The 15,254-nt window shown below is 47.1% G+C and overlaps 1 protein-coding gene across 21 annotated transcripts in view; it reads right to left on the bottom strand.

Annotated features, from left to right (window-relative positions):
• PTK2 (protein tyrosine kinase 2) overlaps positions 1–15,254 on the bottom strand; it is a 253,830-nt gene that overhangs the window by 50,053 nt on the left and 188,523 nt on the right. For all 21 annotated transcript variants that reach the window (XM_036830829.1, XM_036830830.1, XM_036830831.1 and 18 more), the window contains 5 exons: positions 11,516–11,616; positions 9,743–9,858; positions 8,791–8,891; positions 5,819–5,908; positions 3,062–3,266 (listed from right to left, as the gene is read on the bottom strand). In XM_036830829.1, coding sequence (XP_036686724.1) covers positions 3,062–3,266; positions 5,819–5,908; positions 8,791–8,891; positions 9,743–9,858; positions 11,516–11,616 — 613 coding nt within the window. The remainder of the gene's footprint in view (positions 1–3,061; positions 3,267–5,818; positions 5,909–8,790; positions 8,892–9,742; positions 9,859–11,515; positions 11,617–15,254) is intronic.

Raw genomic sequence — 15,254 nt, 5'->3', positions numbered from 1 at the left:
GTGGAGCCCACAATAAACTGAGTCTATTTGCAGCATTTTCTCTTTAGACAGACACGGAGAATGGGATTTGGGAACATTTTTAACTGCCCTGGGGTAAGGGCTATCCAAAATTTATTACTTTGTTAGAATCTTGGATATAATAAAAAATTTTAAAAACTCAATAAGGAATGTGTTTAATTACTTGTGATACATTGTTACATATAGATGTCCAAGCAGCTAGTATATTATAAAGTTACATTTTATTTGGCTTATTTGGTAGCCATATTCTACATGTTCCAAATATAAAGTTAAACTCCATTTCTGACTAATACAAAACAGACAGAACAAACTAATGGTCAATAATCTGTACTAATTGTTCACAAGAAAGCATCTATAAATAGGTACATGATGTTTTTATATGTGTGTGTGTGTATAAAATAATTATATTTAGTTCTAAGACTTCATCTGGGACAGTTTTTGGAGCTACTCCACCTTAAAGCAACAGTCCTCCAGCCAGCGTCAGCATGAGTTTTGTGTGAGCTAAGCATGAACTAACTCAGCAGCTGTCTGGTCCTCACTGGGCCCAGCTCCTGGCCTGGGGGTGTGGGCAACACCGAGGTGAGTATGACGATCCCTGTCCTCAAGGAGCTTCAGTCTAGTAGGGGATGAGACGTACTAGACTGTGAGCTCCTCGAGGGCAGGAAAAGTGTTTGGTTCTCTTGCCCAGTGACCAGCACCAGGCCCAGCTACGTGGTGCTCAGTGTCTGTGGAGCTGACCGGACCGGGATGCGGCCATCTGCGGCCCACAGGGCGAGCATGGCCAGAAGAAGCAAGAGTTCTGGACAGCCCACGGGCAGAGCAGGGAAAGAGGCTGAGGAAGACAGTAGGGCTGATTTCAGCAGGTGCAGAAGGAGGCCTTCCTGGCGGAGGCGTGGGGTTAGTTTGGCCACAGTGTGAGAAAGGGATGGAAAGACACTGGCCGTAACTCAAGGAGCCTTAAATGCTACTCTGGAAGCCTCAAACTAACACAGGGGGTGCCAGGAACCCACTGAAAGTTGTCTTGAGCGAGGGAGTTACTCTCCCACTTCGACGGTTCGGTAAGACTGACTGATGAAGCATGCGGGCCGGGGGCGGGGGCAGGGCGGTGAGGAGAGCTGGGAGGAGGGAGTGGGTCCGAAGACACTGAGGTGAGGATGCTCCAGCTGGTCAGCTGGCACAGGCGGGCGAGGAGTTACTGACGACTCCCAGATGCAGGTGGAGACAAAGGCCCCACTGCAACCTACACAAGCAGAGGGGCAAGAGGCAGGCAAGAGGAGACGGTAATGGCTTTGCTTTAGGATAAACACCATGTCCTCCAACTGAAGACACAGGTCTGGGACTTGTGAGAAAAGGCAGGACTGAAGCTAAAGACAGACGGAGGTGGGGAGCGAAGCCACAGGAACAGTTAAGCAAGCAACCAAGGAGAAGTACTGAGGGGAGGGGAGGAGGCTGTGGACAGAAGCCGGCGGATGCGCCGAGTAACGGGGAAGAATGCGCCGGGGAGGCGGGCGGGTGGAACTGGTATCAGAGGGGGCGTTTCATAGACAGAATCTATCAGATTCTGAGGAAAGGTCAAGGAGGAACAAAAAAATTTATGAGCAAAACACGAAACGAAGCATGTTCGAAAACCAGCTCCAACAGGGACGGCAGGTATAGCCAAGCTGCATGAGAATCAAGAACCTGCAGAGCTCCAGCCTGAAGAGAGCTGTCCTGAAAGACCTGAGGGGCCGCCAGGCGCGAGGCCCCGGAAGCAGGCCCAGAGGGGGGGCGGCAGGGGTGTCACCGTGCGGCCAGCGGTGCCGACCCCCACCTCCTCGGCCGGACTTCAAACGCCGGGGGCAGGACTGTGTTTTGCTCACCGCTGGGCCCACAGAACCTAGCTCAGAACAAAGGAGACACTTAGCAAAACAGCTGCTGCCTGGACGAATCTCCCCCACTTCTCACTAAGGCCCTGCTCCTTCCCGGAAACGCTCTCCTTGGAGGAAACTCGTCAGTCGGGCAGGAGGCGCTGCTGGAGGTTAGGTGAGGCTGAGAGGGTTCAAGCGCCGGGGGATAAAGGTGGGCTAGAACAGCTGCCGGGGCTTTTGGACCCTGACATTTGGTAATTTTTATGAAAAAAGACGAAAATATAGCAAATAAAAAAACTCAAATAAAATCAGGGGGGTGTACTCCAAACATGAAACAGCACATTAAACCATGGCGTTGGCTGGTTGGTTATGTATTATACTAAAATATCTTGGTGATTAAAGTATTAACTCTCAATCTAGACTTTAGTTCGACAAGTGTTGAGCACTGACCAGGTGCTGGTCCTAAGCTCTGCCCCAGGCCTACAGAAATGAGCAAGACGGGATGAGGGCCACCTGTCGAGGCCTCTGAGTCTGGCCAGTAGCAGGCCAGCTCTGCGCAGACCCTCTGGGGGGCCCAGCACACTAAGAAGTCCGTGTGTTCCTTCCAGGGGACTGGGGGCTGCTGGAGGTTTGGGTCTAATGGCGTCTGGCACGAAGTAGGAGTCACAAAACGGCAGCTGAACAGGTTAACGTGGATGTCTGAGCTATAACAACAGAAGCGCTGAAGAGGTGCCACAGGAGGGGCTATCTCTTTGTGGGTGGGGCACATGAGGGAGGCTTCCTGCAGGAGGCAACCCTGAGCTGGGCTCCAAACACTGAAGAGAAGCGCCCTGCGGGCGAGCGGGGGAAGGCAGAGGCGCCGGGTGCCGCTGGGGCAGAGGAAGTGGGGGTGTGAGGCGAGACTGGGGAGTGGGCGGGGACTAGACCACGCGGAGCCTGTGGGCTGTGCCACGTTGGTCAGCAGTCAGGGCAGAGACACCTGATCACAATTTGAAGTTTATTAAGACGTGAAGACATAATCTTCTTAAGGTTCTAACAATGTGTAAATAAATACAAATCCATAAAGGAGTAATTACGTTTACCCAAGAAACAGGTTTGCCTCAGATGTACTGATAAAAGGACCTGCCTGGGAGAAGCAGCGGAGGCCTGCCCGCCCCGCCCCCAGGCCCCGCCCCCGGCCCCGCCCCCCATCCTACCTGAGCTGAGCTTTGAGCTCAGTGAAGCGGGGCCGCCGGCTGGGGTCGTAGGCCCAGCACTTGGTCATGAGGCTGTAGAGGGTGGGAGGGCAGTTCGGAGGCATGGGCAACCTCTCCCCATTCTCAATGCGGCCGATCACATCATTGTTCTTCACGCCTTGAAAGGGCTTCACACCGTGCATCAGTATCTCCCACATACACACACCTGTGAGGTGGGGATGAAAACACAACGGTGAACTTAGCAGCAGGAGTGCAATTCCCACGTTTCAGGAATAACTTCATAGTTGGTACGAGAGAACCAGCTGTGTGATTACAGGCACATCAGCCAAATAAAGCAGCATTCAGTTAGCTCTGTTATCAAATAAGAACAGGAATACTAATTTAGTATGATGCGAATAATGAAATAGTATTATCAAGAAAAAACCCATTATTTTCCTAAGAGGTTTGTTTATTTCTCTAAAAAAATCTACATTAGAAAATGGCCCACCAGCTACAGTGATATTTCATAGCATAGCTTAGTGAACCAATTCAAAAAAAGCTGAATGAATTTTAGATTTCCCTCCACTTTAGTCCAACCTGCTTATGATCACAGCAGCTGGCTTGAAGCTTAACAAAGAAAACCCTGCAACTTAAGTCTTATGCTTTCAGAGTGCTCAGATTCCTCTACAGATTCCCATCACTTGGCACTTTGGCCACTCAGATCTGCACCTGAACACGCTCCTTCGTGACTTTGCTTGTGCTGAATTCTAGATTCGATGCCTTTCATTTTCTTCTCCACCAGTTCTCTTCTTCCAGGTCCCTTTGTGAGTTTCCTGCACTGCCTGCCCTGCCCCCTAGGAAGCTCCCGTCTACCCCACCGCAAGTGTGCCCCATACACCGGGTCCTGGGGGCAGAGGGGCGGTGACCGTCTTTCTGTATCTTCAGCACCTAAGATGCTGTGTGCCTCAGAGGAGGAAGGCATACCATTATGCCATTATATCACATTAATGTGAGTTAGATCTGAAATTAGCCAAAAGTCCAGCAACTTCAAAGTAAAGAGTATATGACAAAAATAATGCCTTAGTTCTGCTTTTCTCACCAGAAATTATGACAACATCATTAGTAATAACAACACTGGGTATCATTTCTTGAGACCTTCATATGTGTCTGGCACCTTTCCTTGAAATTTACACTATCCTTAATTCTCACACCTTACATTTCTTTAAAAACTGTATTTTATCAAATCTGAGATGCCACTGATTATAAGAGATAATTACCTTATATTACCAAAAAGGGGGGGGAATATGCTGCCCACTAAGTTATAATGTGATCCTTTGTTACCTCTTAGAATTATTTTATTCTTACCAAAGAGCGGTTTTAAACTCATTCGGACAAGAAAGTAGCACCAATATGAACAAAACAGTCTACATGAGTGTAGGCAAGGACCCACATGACACACACCCCCGACTAACACCAACTGTGAAAGGCCACTGATTTGTGACAAATCCTACTTCAGAAATGTGAAAAAACAGGCATCTTAGACTCTTTGAAATGTGAAATCCTCTTGAGAGGACAAGTAACCTGCTCTATGGGTCACAAAGCTGACAGGTGAGGTCTTGGGATCTGAAGCCAATTGGACTCCAGCGCCTTCTCCAATCATGTCACACCGCTTCCTGTTGTATTGAATTCCTTCCTTTACCTAATATCAGTTAGGGCACTAAATGGTTACTGAAAGTCAACAGCAAGGAAGCAGAAGAAAAATGAGAACACGTACTTCATGTATATAAAGTTATATTTATTTATAGGAAAAAGAAGGTGCATAAACTTAACAGGGCATCTCCTGGGAAGTAGTTTAAAATCCGGCAGAGAAAATATGCACACAGGACTATTCACAAGATCTACACGTGAGTGTCTCGACAGAGAGAGAAAGTGCTGGGAAAGCAGAGGAAGGAAGTCTATGTCTGGATGGCACACCTGCTACATGGGGCTTCATGGCAGAGCGGATATTTCAGGTGAATGAAGAAACTCTTTCCAACCGCTTCCTGCAGGTTAAAAAGAGCTTCAGCCGGAGGAGGAGGTGTCAGGATGAGGTGTCCAGAAAGCAGGAGAAACACCAGGAAAGCGGGGCGGGGACAGGGTGTCATCCACACCAAAAAGGCGAGTGGTTTAAAAGTCCGGATAAGGTAGTGGAAGTAAGTACTGCAGAGTGAGTGAGAGCCACACTCTCGCTCCACTGGGGGCTTTGCAAGAACGCAGAGCAGGAGGACAACGACAGGGATGGACTCGGAGCAGGAAGGAGGGGACACAGTGGACACCAGAGCAGCAGCAGCTACAGAACACGAAGGGTCACGCTTCCAAGACTTGAGACAAGTCAGGAAGGGGTCAGATTCCAGAACAGAGATGAAGGGCAATCTCAGACATGCTGGATCTGGGGGCCATCACAGAACTGCACGGACAGGTTAACCATTTACGTCACTCACATAAAAGGAATGTCTGAGGCCGTGGAGACAGGAGAGAAGGGAGGACATAGCACCTCCCTGAGAGGGAGGAAGGCGGAGTGAGAAGGGGCTAGAGGCAGGACCTTGGACCCCGCGGGCCACGCCTGGGCGCATGGCACATGCCCACATCTGAGGAACCGAGGAGGGCACGGGCGAGCAATGAGGGAGGCCAGGCAAGGGAAGGCAAACCAACCTACAGACTCTGACAACAGACAGAGCTAAATCCCTCTCAGAGAACATGTGAACTGTAATTCTAACACAAAAGTTTTCAAATACTCACCAAACATCCATACGTCACTAGCTGAGGTAAAACGGCGAAAATTGATTGACTCTGGAGCCATCCATTTAATAGGCAATTTTCCTTTGGAAGCTAGAAGATTAATTTTAGAAAGTAAAACTTCCCTGTCACCTGCTTAGGAATCTAACAGTTAGAGCTAGCTGAGATTTTTAGTACCAAAATCTCTGGGAGAACTGCCTCGCACTCCCTGATGCTGGGTCGTTGGGGGGGGACAGGGGAGAGGCAGGCAGCGGGGGAGGAGGGAGCCCCGGTCGCCGGGCGGCGTCAGCTCCCAGCTCGGCTGTGCAGGCTTCATGTACAGGCTGGGGGCCCGGCTTTAGAGACGGCCTGGTAGCGACACACAGTCAATTCTCATTCACGGTGGTTACACTCTATCAAGTCGCTTTTAACACCGAACCATCGCTCCCAGGAGAAATGTGTACATACATATTCATACCTCATAACCTTAAATCCTAAACACTTATCCTGGCAGGTTCTGACTTCTTTGGAAAATGAGGCATGGATGTGCTGCTGAGCTGCCTGAGGCCCTGCTCCCCGCCCCCAGCCCCGGCACACAGGGGCCACAGCTGGGGTTCCAACCTGCCCGACTGGCCCAGAGCCAGAGGGGCTGCCCCTCTCCTCGCTGTCCAACAGCTCAAACAGACACCTTGTCACTGCCCCGTGCACATCCACACCTGACTATGAACGCATCGGAGTGTGGATTCGGGAAGTCACAAGTCTCAGCAAGCAGACGCCTGTGCAAAAATAGAATCCACAAAATATGAGGATGGGCTGTACCACCACCAGGAGGTGAAGAGCAGGAGGGGGCGACAGAATGAAAAGAACACTCTTAGGAAAGCCTGAAACTGGCCCTCTTTAGAGGCCTAAAATCTTTCCTCTGTGCCACCTCCCTCAACATTCTTTCACCAGATACCAGCCCTCAAGGAGTCCTAATTCCAAAAGGCAGAAACAGTTTCTCAAATCCAGCGGAAGTAAGAGGGTGTTGCAGGGGGAGGGGCGGGGGGGGGGAGGAGGAGCTGCAGGCGCCAGGTGGGGACAGGCCCTGATCCAGAGGCCCTGGAGCAGGGTGCCGGGCTCTGCAGAGCTGTCAGGGGCTGGACTTCCTTCCATAAGCAAGGGTGCCTCTCAAGACTTTTAATCAGAAGACAATTACATTTGTTTCATTAATTTTCTTCCACTTAACTTCATGCACCTTCATGACAACTGAGGTCAAAGCCTCTGATTCCCTCACAACAAATGACTCTCCAGCTGTGCTCCGAGCGAGGAACCCCTAACCCCGAGGGGCTGTTCTCCTGAAGCCTAGCAGGATCTAGACTTAGGGACCTCTCTGAGATAACAATGTGTGAACTCGTCAGTTGCCCACTTTAAGTGATGTCTAGATGATTAAGAGTCTTGGCCACCGTGCTGTTTGGAGTTTAGCCCTTTAGTGGAATTCTAGGGTTTGGACTAGTCAGGATGTGAGGTGATATGAAATGTATTTTATAACAGTGGAAAGGTGGCCTGGTCGTTTTTAAATTGAATGACTACATAATCAAAATGAATAAACAACCAGACTTTTCCTTCCACATAACAAAGGATCAGGCTGTAGTATACAGAAAGCATTTGGACAGAGAACAGTCAACAGCTACAGTATAAATGAAAAAGACTAATTTTGTATGTAAGATTAGGGCTCATTTTGCGACTACGTAAAAATCAAACAAACTGAGCAAGAAACTGGCCTTTGTAAAATGGTAGTAATAACTAGAAAATATACTAAAAGCATAATATGGACTTATTATCCAAACCTTAGCTGAAGTACCAGGAATATGAAAATTAATAATAATTTGAAGAACCAAGTCAATCTGATTCCAAGATTGGGAAAACTAAAGAAAAAATCCCATCAGCTAGAGTTCAGCTCCAAAGCTAAAGGATCAAAGTCTCTGGAGCCAGCAGACTGCAGATCTGTAAGTCCGGCGGCATTCACTGAGCCAGGGCACCCACCGCTCTGCTGGGAGGTTAGCCAGCTGTGTCTACGAAGTGGAGGGCATCCGGGCTCATTCCAGCTTTTGGCTACTAGAAATAAAGCTACAATGAACAAACACCAGTTTTGTGTAAATGTGAGTTTTCATTTCTCTGGGAGAAATGCCTAGGCGTGTAATAGCTAGGTCATATGGGAGGTGCATGTTCAGTTTTTTAAGAATCTGCAAAACTCTTTTCCAGAGCAGCTGTACCATTTTACATCTGCACAAGCAGTTTACGTTCTCTGTGCCTGCCAGCATTTTGTGTTGTCACTACCGTTACTTGAGCCATCCTGACAGGTGTGCACGACACCTCCCCGTGGGCTCACTCTGCATTTCCCTAGTGGGTAATGTGCTTACGTGCCATCTGAATACCCGCTGCAGTGGAATCTCTCTTCATATCTTCTGCCCACTTTCTACCTGTGTCCTTTCTTTTTTTACTGCTGAGTTTTGAGAGTTCTATCTGTAGTCTAGATACCAGTCCTTTGTTAGATATGTGGTTGGCAAATACCTCCTCCCACTCTGTAGTTTGTCTTTTCATCCTTCTGCCTGGGTCTTCTGCAGAACAAAAATTTTAAATTTTGATGAGGAAGAAGCTATCAATTTTTCCCTTTTATGTGTGTTTTTGGTGTCAAGCCTAAGGACTCTTTTGCCTGGCCCTAGATCCGAAAACTTTACTCCTATGTTTTTTCCTAAAAGTCTTGTAGTTTTATGTCTTATATTTAAGTCTATGATCCATTTGAGTTAATGGCGAGTAAGTTTAGGTTGAGGGTCGTTTCTTGGCCAGGGATGACCAACTGCTCCAGCACCTTTGTTGAGAAGGCTGTCTTTCCTCCACGGACCTGACTGTACACCACTGTCAAAAATCAGCTGAGCATATCAGAATGTACCTTTTTCAGAATTAGAAATCATTGAAGATCCTGAGCCTGTTTCTTATTTATTGCTCTGATTTCTTACCTTTGTAGTAAGTACTGTCTTCCATATATCGGGATAATCCAAAGTCTCCTAATTTTACACAATCGTTTGAGGACACCAGAACATTCCGAGCAGCAATGTCCCTGATAAGGAAGAATTTGGGACAATACATTTTAATACAAGGGAAAAACCCCACAAACTCATCTAAGTTATATAAAGACATACAGGTACTTTGAAAGACAGCTTATATACAATACAAACAGGAGCTTTATTATACACTGAAAAAGAAATACTTTTATTATTTTACTTCAAATATATTCCTTTTGGCAGATATTTACTCATTAATATGGTGATTACTATTTTGAATGATGGTGAAGAATATTCTCAAATAATGAAACCACTTATTAGTTTTCATGCAATCATATTGCCGGCTGCATTAACTAATAGACAGTATACACGACCAGGGTGTGTAACTCTACTGTTACTAAAAAACCTCATTAATAAAAGTAAAGTGATCTTTGGAACACTTGTAAACGATTTTGCTGATGCAGTCCGTTTCAGTGCCGGATAACAAAACTCTAACACAATACAAGGCAAATAAGTTGTAAGGGCTTTAACTTGTATTCAAATAAGAGACCCAGATTATGAACAGAAATTCTGCAGAAGGCCAACAGATGTCACTCCTGGCGCTATGGTGTCCTGGAAAGTCCCAGGACAATATCTGTTTTAGGTCCATAGTGCCACGTAGAGGCTGTCAGTAGTATTTGTGGAAGGAATAATGGACCTGTTTCATACTCCATGTGAGGAAAACCCCCTCAAATCCATGTGTTCCCACGCCAGGGCACCACACTCGGCTGGGATACGCACAGCAGGACATTTAGTGCCGTCCGTGTATGAGAGTTGGGGGAACGAAAGGTCTCAGGGCACAGTGAGAACCTCTCCCCACCTCCTTCCTGCTCAGAGGCAGCTCACCAGCTTCACGCCCGGGTCTCACCTGTGCACAAATCTTTTGCTCTCTAGGTACGCAAGGGCTGTGCTAAGCTGATAGGCATAGAGGATCAGAGATGCTAGATCCAAACTGTATTTCCTTACTTGCAGAAATGACCTCAGCTTTTTGAACAGTGACCAAAAAAGAAAAAAGAGAAAGAATTAGTGTCAGAGACTAAAAATCAACAGCAGAAGAGCTATATTCAAAAACAATGCTGATCATTTCCAAATGCATTTTTATGAGAATGGCTTCAATTCTACCCTAATAAAAAAAGCATAATGAAAGAAACATATCAGCTCAGAAATTATGGTTAATCATTCTTTACTTGAGATCCAATTGCAAAATTGGAATCTTCATGATTCTAGACACATTTCTGAAAAAACACAGAAAGATGCTTCCAGGGAATGAATAAAGGCACAGTATAAAATACTGCCAGATAATGAGAGCTGGAGAACAAAAAGCTCCAGTTACCGTTCAAACAAGCCTCCTCCACAGCCATGGTCAGTCCACCTCCCTCAGACCTCCCCATGCCCCAGGCAGACCTGAGCACAAGGGGATGAAAGGAAGGGGAGGCAAGAGGTTCTCCCTCTGCCCCCAGGAAGTTCTGGGTGAAGAAGGATAAAATGGTCCCGTGTTGGGTATTTACGCACTAGGCCTTCTGGTCCTTACTACCGCTATCATGACTAATTCAGCTAAATGCTAATAATATAGCAAAGAAGGCAGATGAATTTAACACTCCAATCCTACAAAATCTCCTACATAAAGGAGAAATATTGATGATTTAAGCCAGAAGAATTAGCAAATTCTCCAAAAACAAAAGCAGAAAAATAATGTGAACCAAAAAAATCCGTAAACACTCCATTTTATTTGGCAAGGCATGGTAGAGGAAGGAAAGACACCGGAGAGGCCCTCAGATATTTCACTCGCCAACTCTGTTACCCAGGCTGAAGAGGAGAGCAGTGGGAGGCGCCAGGCAGTGGCCTGTCCTCGGAAGGCAGGGCTGATGCCGTCACGAAGAGGATGACGGGCCCAAAGCACCCTCGGGTTCCTGATAACAGAAAACCCCAATTTTCATTAAAAGCAAGACTGTTTGGTGTCCTTCAAAGAAGCAGTAACGTGTATGATGTGTCAGAAGGTTAAACTACTAGGTTTCAGTGCCACAGAGTCATGTGTAGACATCTGGAAATGACACTGCCGTGTTTGCCCCAAGCAGGGGCCCACAGAGCCGCCTGGGGACACAGACTGAGGGTGGCGCCCAGGCCTGCCCGCCCTCCTGTGGCTCAGCAGGCCCGGGTGGGACCAGCGTCCAGGCGGTGGTGATACACCAACTAAAGAGCTTCTGTGTTCCAGAGAGAGTCAAATAAGGACATCTGCCCACAGTCTGTTACTCACGTTTTAAAAAGAAACTGTGACTAACATGAGTTGGTCTGAAAGACACTGAAAAGTGAATGCCCAAAAAGATGAAGCAACTGTTCTGATTTACGTAAATTCAGCCTTAATTTACCCAAACTCCACCAACGTTGCTTCTTTCACTCTCAGATCCCTGGGCTTGTTCTTCAGACGACAGCAACAGAGAGGGAACAAAGAACCGCTTGGTCACCTGTTGCTTCCAGTCCTGACAAATCCTTTGATGGGAAGACACTGCTGCCAGCACTGAGTTAGGGGATTACTTGGGAACTCACTGATGAAGACGCTCAACTCAGATGCACTAGGGTGTATGCCGCACACTTCCCCGACGGGGCAGGCGGAGCGGGCGGGAGGCGGAGGTGGGGCAGGTACCTCTCCGAGAGTGCACAGCTCCATGATGATCCAGACGGGGTTCTCTGTGATGACTCCGATCAGCTTCACAATGTGAGGGTGGTCAAACTGGCGCATCGTTACTGGGGGAAAACAGTGGTCCACGGTCAGTCTTCTGAAAATATTTCAGTTTCCTGAAGACTAGTTCAAATAAGACTCAAGGCATTTTAATGGGGAACTCCTTGGTGGTCCAGTGGTTAGGACTCGGCACTTTCACTGCCAGGGCCCAGGTTCAATCCCTGGTCGGGGAACTAAGATCCCACAAGCTGTGTGGCACAGCCAAAAAATAAGAATTAAAAAAAACTCAAGGCTAATGATGTGGAAACTGGGAATTCAATTCCACCGGTCAGGTCAGCTCACAAGTCTCCATAAAATGGCACAAAAAAAGCAGACCACGTGAGGCACAAGATGCCACTGCAGTGAACTTGTGAGCAGCTTTACAGGGGGACATACTGTGAGGGTTAAGGGTTCAGAAAACCTCCTCTTATTTTCCACGGACAAATCTGACCTGGGGCTAACTTTCTAGGTTTTCCTCTGGAAATCTCATGAAGTTGGAACGTGTGATTCGTTTTCTAAGCAATACCCTTCATGGTAAAAACCACCCCTGATTGGTTAAGTTGCTGACGGGGTAGCAGGAGCTCCCCTGAGCATGGGTGTGGCTGGGTGTCCCCTGCAGAGCCCCAGAGCCCACAGCGACGGGTCTGTGAGGACTTCTACTTCGAACCCGGGTGGCTCCCGAGTCCACCACTGCGGCCTCATCCCCTCACAGTACCAGATCACTATCAGGGCTAAGCAAACGAGTTCCCGGACTGCTGTGAGGACTTCGCTACAGGAGAAATGCTGGCCTGCTGTTTCCAGTCCTGTATTCCCCTCAAAGCAAGTCTGATGCCAGATACGGCCTGTGGCCATCACGTGAGTTTGACTGCCTCACTGAGCCCAAGATGACCAAGAGGGCCCTGCACATATACGCACGTACCTATGTGTGGGTGCGTATTTTTAAGTGTGTGTACATTTCTAATATCTAGTATCAGGGCTAAGGAGGTCACCTGCATAGTACACTCACTAGGATTAGTGAGAACAGGACAACCTTCACAGAACTCCAGAACCTCAAAACGGGAAGTGACTTTACATGTGACCTACTGCAGTGGTCCCCAAAGTACCTGGACTTCACAGACTATTGAAATGAAAAAATTTTTTTTAAATTTTGGGGACCAATACAGGGTTGACTTTTATGATGCCAAGCAAGGACATGAGAATCACAGCAGGAGCAAACATCTTTTAGTGTCCATTTGAGCGTGGAGCCCGGTGTGGAGCAACTCAGCGCTGGGTACGTCTGCGGAGACAGGCCTCTCACCGTGTTCACTCTAGACACCCTACAGCCGTCCCTCAGTATCCACAGGGGGTTGGTTCCAGAAACCCCAGGGGGAAACCAAAATCTGCGGATGCTCGAGTCCTTCTGAAAAATGGCAGAGTATTTGCACGTAACCTACGCACATCCTCTTTATACTTTAAATCATCTCTAGGTTACTTGTAATACCTAATACAATGTAAACGCTATGTAAATAGATACCAGAGCGCAGCAAATTCAAGCTTTTGCTTTTTGGAACTTTCTGGAATTTTTTTTCCACATATTTTCAATCCGAAGTTGGTTGAATCTGCAGATGCAGAACTTGTGGACATGGAGGACTGTATATCCTACCAACGCACCCAAGGATTACACTGGCTTCTTGCAAAGTCACCCCACACTCACTTGAGAGAACTCAAACCCTTAAGGTATTTTCTCCCCCTCAATTTTGCCTACATATTCCAAAAATAGGACCTGGTAGTTAAAAACAAACAAACAAACAAGCAAACCACCCCCCCCCCCACATAAACACCTGGCACAAAATCCAAAATGTATCACTGAATTTCATCTTGTCAATTCAGTTCATCACTTAAGTATAATGTGATATTTTTGGATAAACATTCAGGAACCCAGTATATTCACTCATTTTCAATCGACTTACCATCATTTTTGGTTTTATGTTACCCTTTACAGAAGTAATTATTAAAAATACTACACAGTGCAGGGCTAAGAGGAGAATCTTGTGGTCTCTAGGAAATTCTATCCCTGCTGAAATAAAACCCAATAGGTGTAGTAGTTTGACCTGTTATTCACTCACCCAGGGCAAGGAGCTCAGGCCAGGGGCGGCTGTTTGCTTTCACAAACTAAATTTCACTGGGACACAGTCTTGCTCAGCCCTTTATGTGCTGTCTGTGGCTCTTTCACACCCCGATGGCAGAGCTGAGCAGCTGTGACAAGAGACCATCTGGCCTGCAGAGCCTAAGATATTTACTATATGGTCCTTTATAGAAAAAGTTTACTTCCCCTCTTACGTATAGAGCCTGTCAAAGCCCTACAGGATTTTAGGTATACTACGTCCATCATGTTTCTCTGAAATAACAGCCTTTCAAAAAGAGAACAAGGTTAGTTTGAACTGACTACTCCTATGAAACTCTAAAGTTTATTTCTGTAATGGTGATTCCAAAGCCCTACAAAAATCACGATACAATAACTGTTGATAAAAATTTTAGAGAAGGAGAAGCAATTTTAAAAATGTGCATTTTTGAAAATACATAATACACTTTACCACCAAAGGTAAGGCAGACAGGCTGTTAGGTAATGATGGCTGATGTATATTCTGTGTTTTCTTGGCCTAGATGCCCTGAACAAATAAACTAGTTGAGACAGAAGTCATCACCAGGCCTTGTCTTGTACTTAAGTCAAAGATCCAGGAATAGGATTAGGATTTGCTTCGACTTAACTGATGAAGTTACAGTATGACTCACTCCATGACTTGTTACTCACTGGACTACTGGGTGATAAATGTTTCTGAAATTCAATGTACATGTGATGAAGGACACCAAGACTCATTCACACGACCAGTGGCTACTGAGTGCCTTCTATGAGTTAAGCCCTATGCTGTCTCTGGGTCTGAGCGGTGAGCAGAACAGACATGTTCCTTGCCCCACTGGGGCTTAAAGTCTAGAGGGAGACAGAGACAAGAGTAACTTAAACAATGTGTGTGTGTGTGTATATATATTTATTTATTTGTTTGTTTGTTTATTTTGGCTGCACCCGGTCTTAGCTGCAGCATGTGGGATCTTTGTTGTGGCATGCAGGATCTTTTTTTTTTTTTTTTTTTTAATGGCGGCATGCGGACTCTTAGTTGCGGCATGCATGTGGGATCTAGTTCCCGGATCAGGGATGGAATCCGGGTCCCCTGCATTGGGAGCGCAGAGTCTTACCCACTGGACCTCCAGGGAAGTCCCTAGACAATGTATATTTAATTATGGATACTTAGGAAGGGAAAGAGCAGGGTCCTGTGACAAAGCCTCCTAAGGAGACACTATTTAAGTACGTGGTCAGAAGGGACAAGCCGAACGGAAGCAGGAAGACGACCCAGCTTGAGGGCAGGTGGGAAAGAGCCTGATACGTGCAAACGGGCAGGACCAGATCCTGGCTCTCCGAGGGTCTGCCCTCAGGAGAGAGGACCCATCACACACAACTCTCCACAGCAGCCCCCTCGGGACGGGCAGGGTTTCCTCTCCCTCACTCATCCGTGGGCTCCATCCCGCAGGGACTGTGTCTGTCCCGCTCACCCCCAACTCCAGGGCCTGCTGGCATCTCTATATCTGCCCAATGCCAGGGTGAAGATGGCTATGGCACAAGGTACCAGAG

This window comes from Balaenoptera musculus, chromosome 17 (assembly GCF_009873245.2).
Source record: "Balaenoptera musculus isolate JJ_BM4_2016_0621 chromosome 17, mBalMus1.pri.v3, whole genome shotgun sequence".
NCBI classification, from domain to species: Eukaryota; Metazoa; Chordata; class Mammalia; order Artiodactyla; family Balaenopteridae; genus Balaenoptera; species Balaenoptera musculus.
The sequence above is the reverse complement of the archived record's forward strand: the minus strand, read 5'-3'. Positions and strand labels throughout refer to the sequence as shown.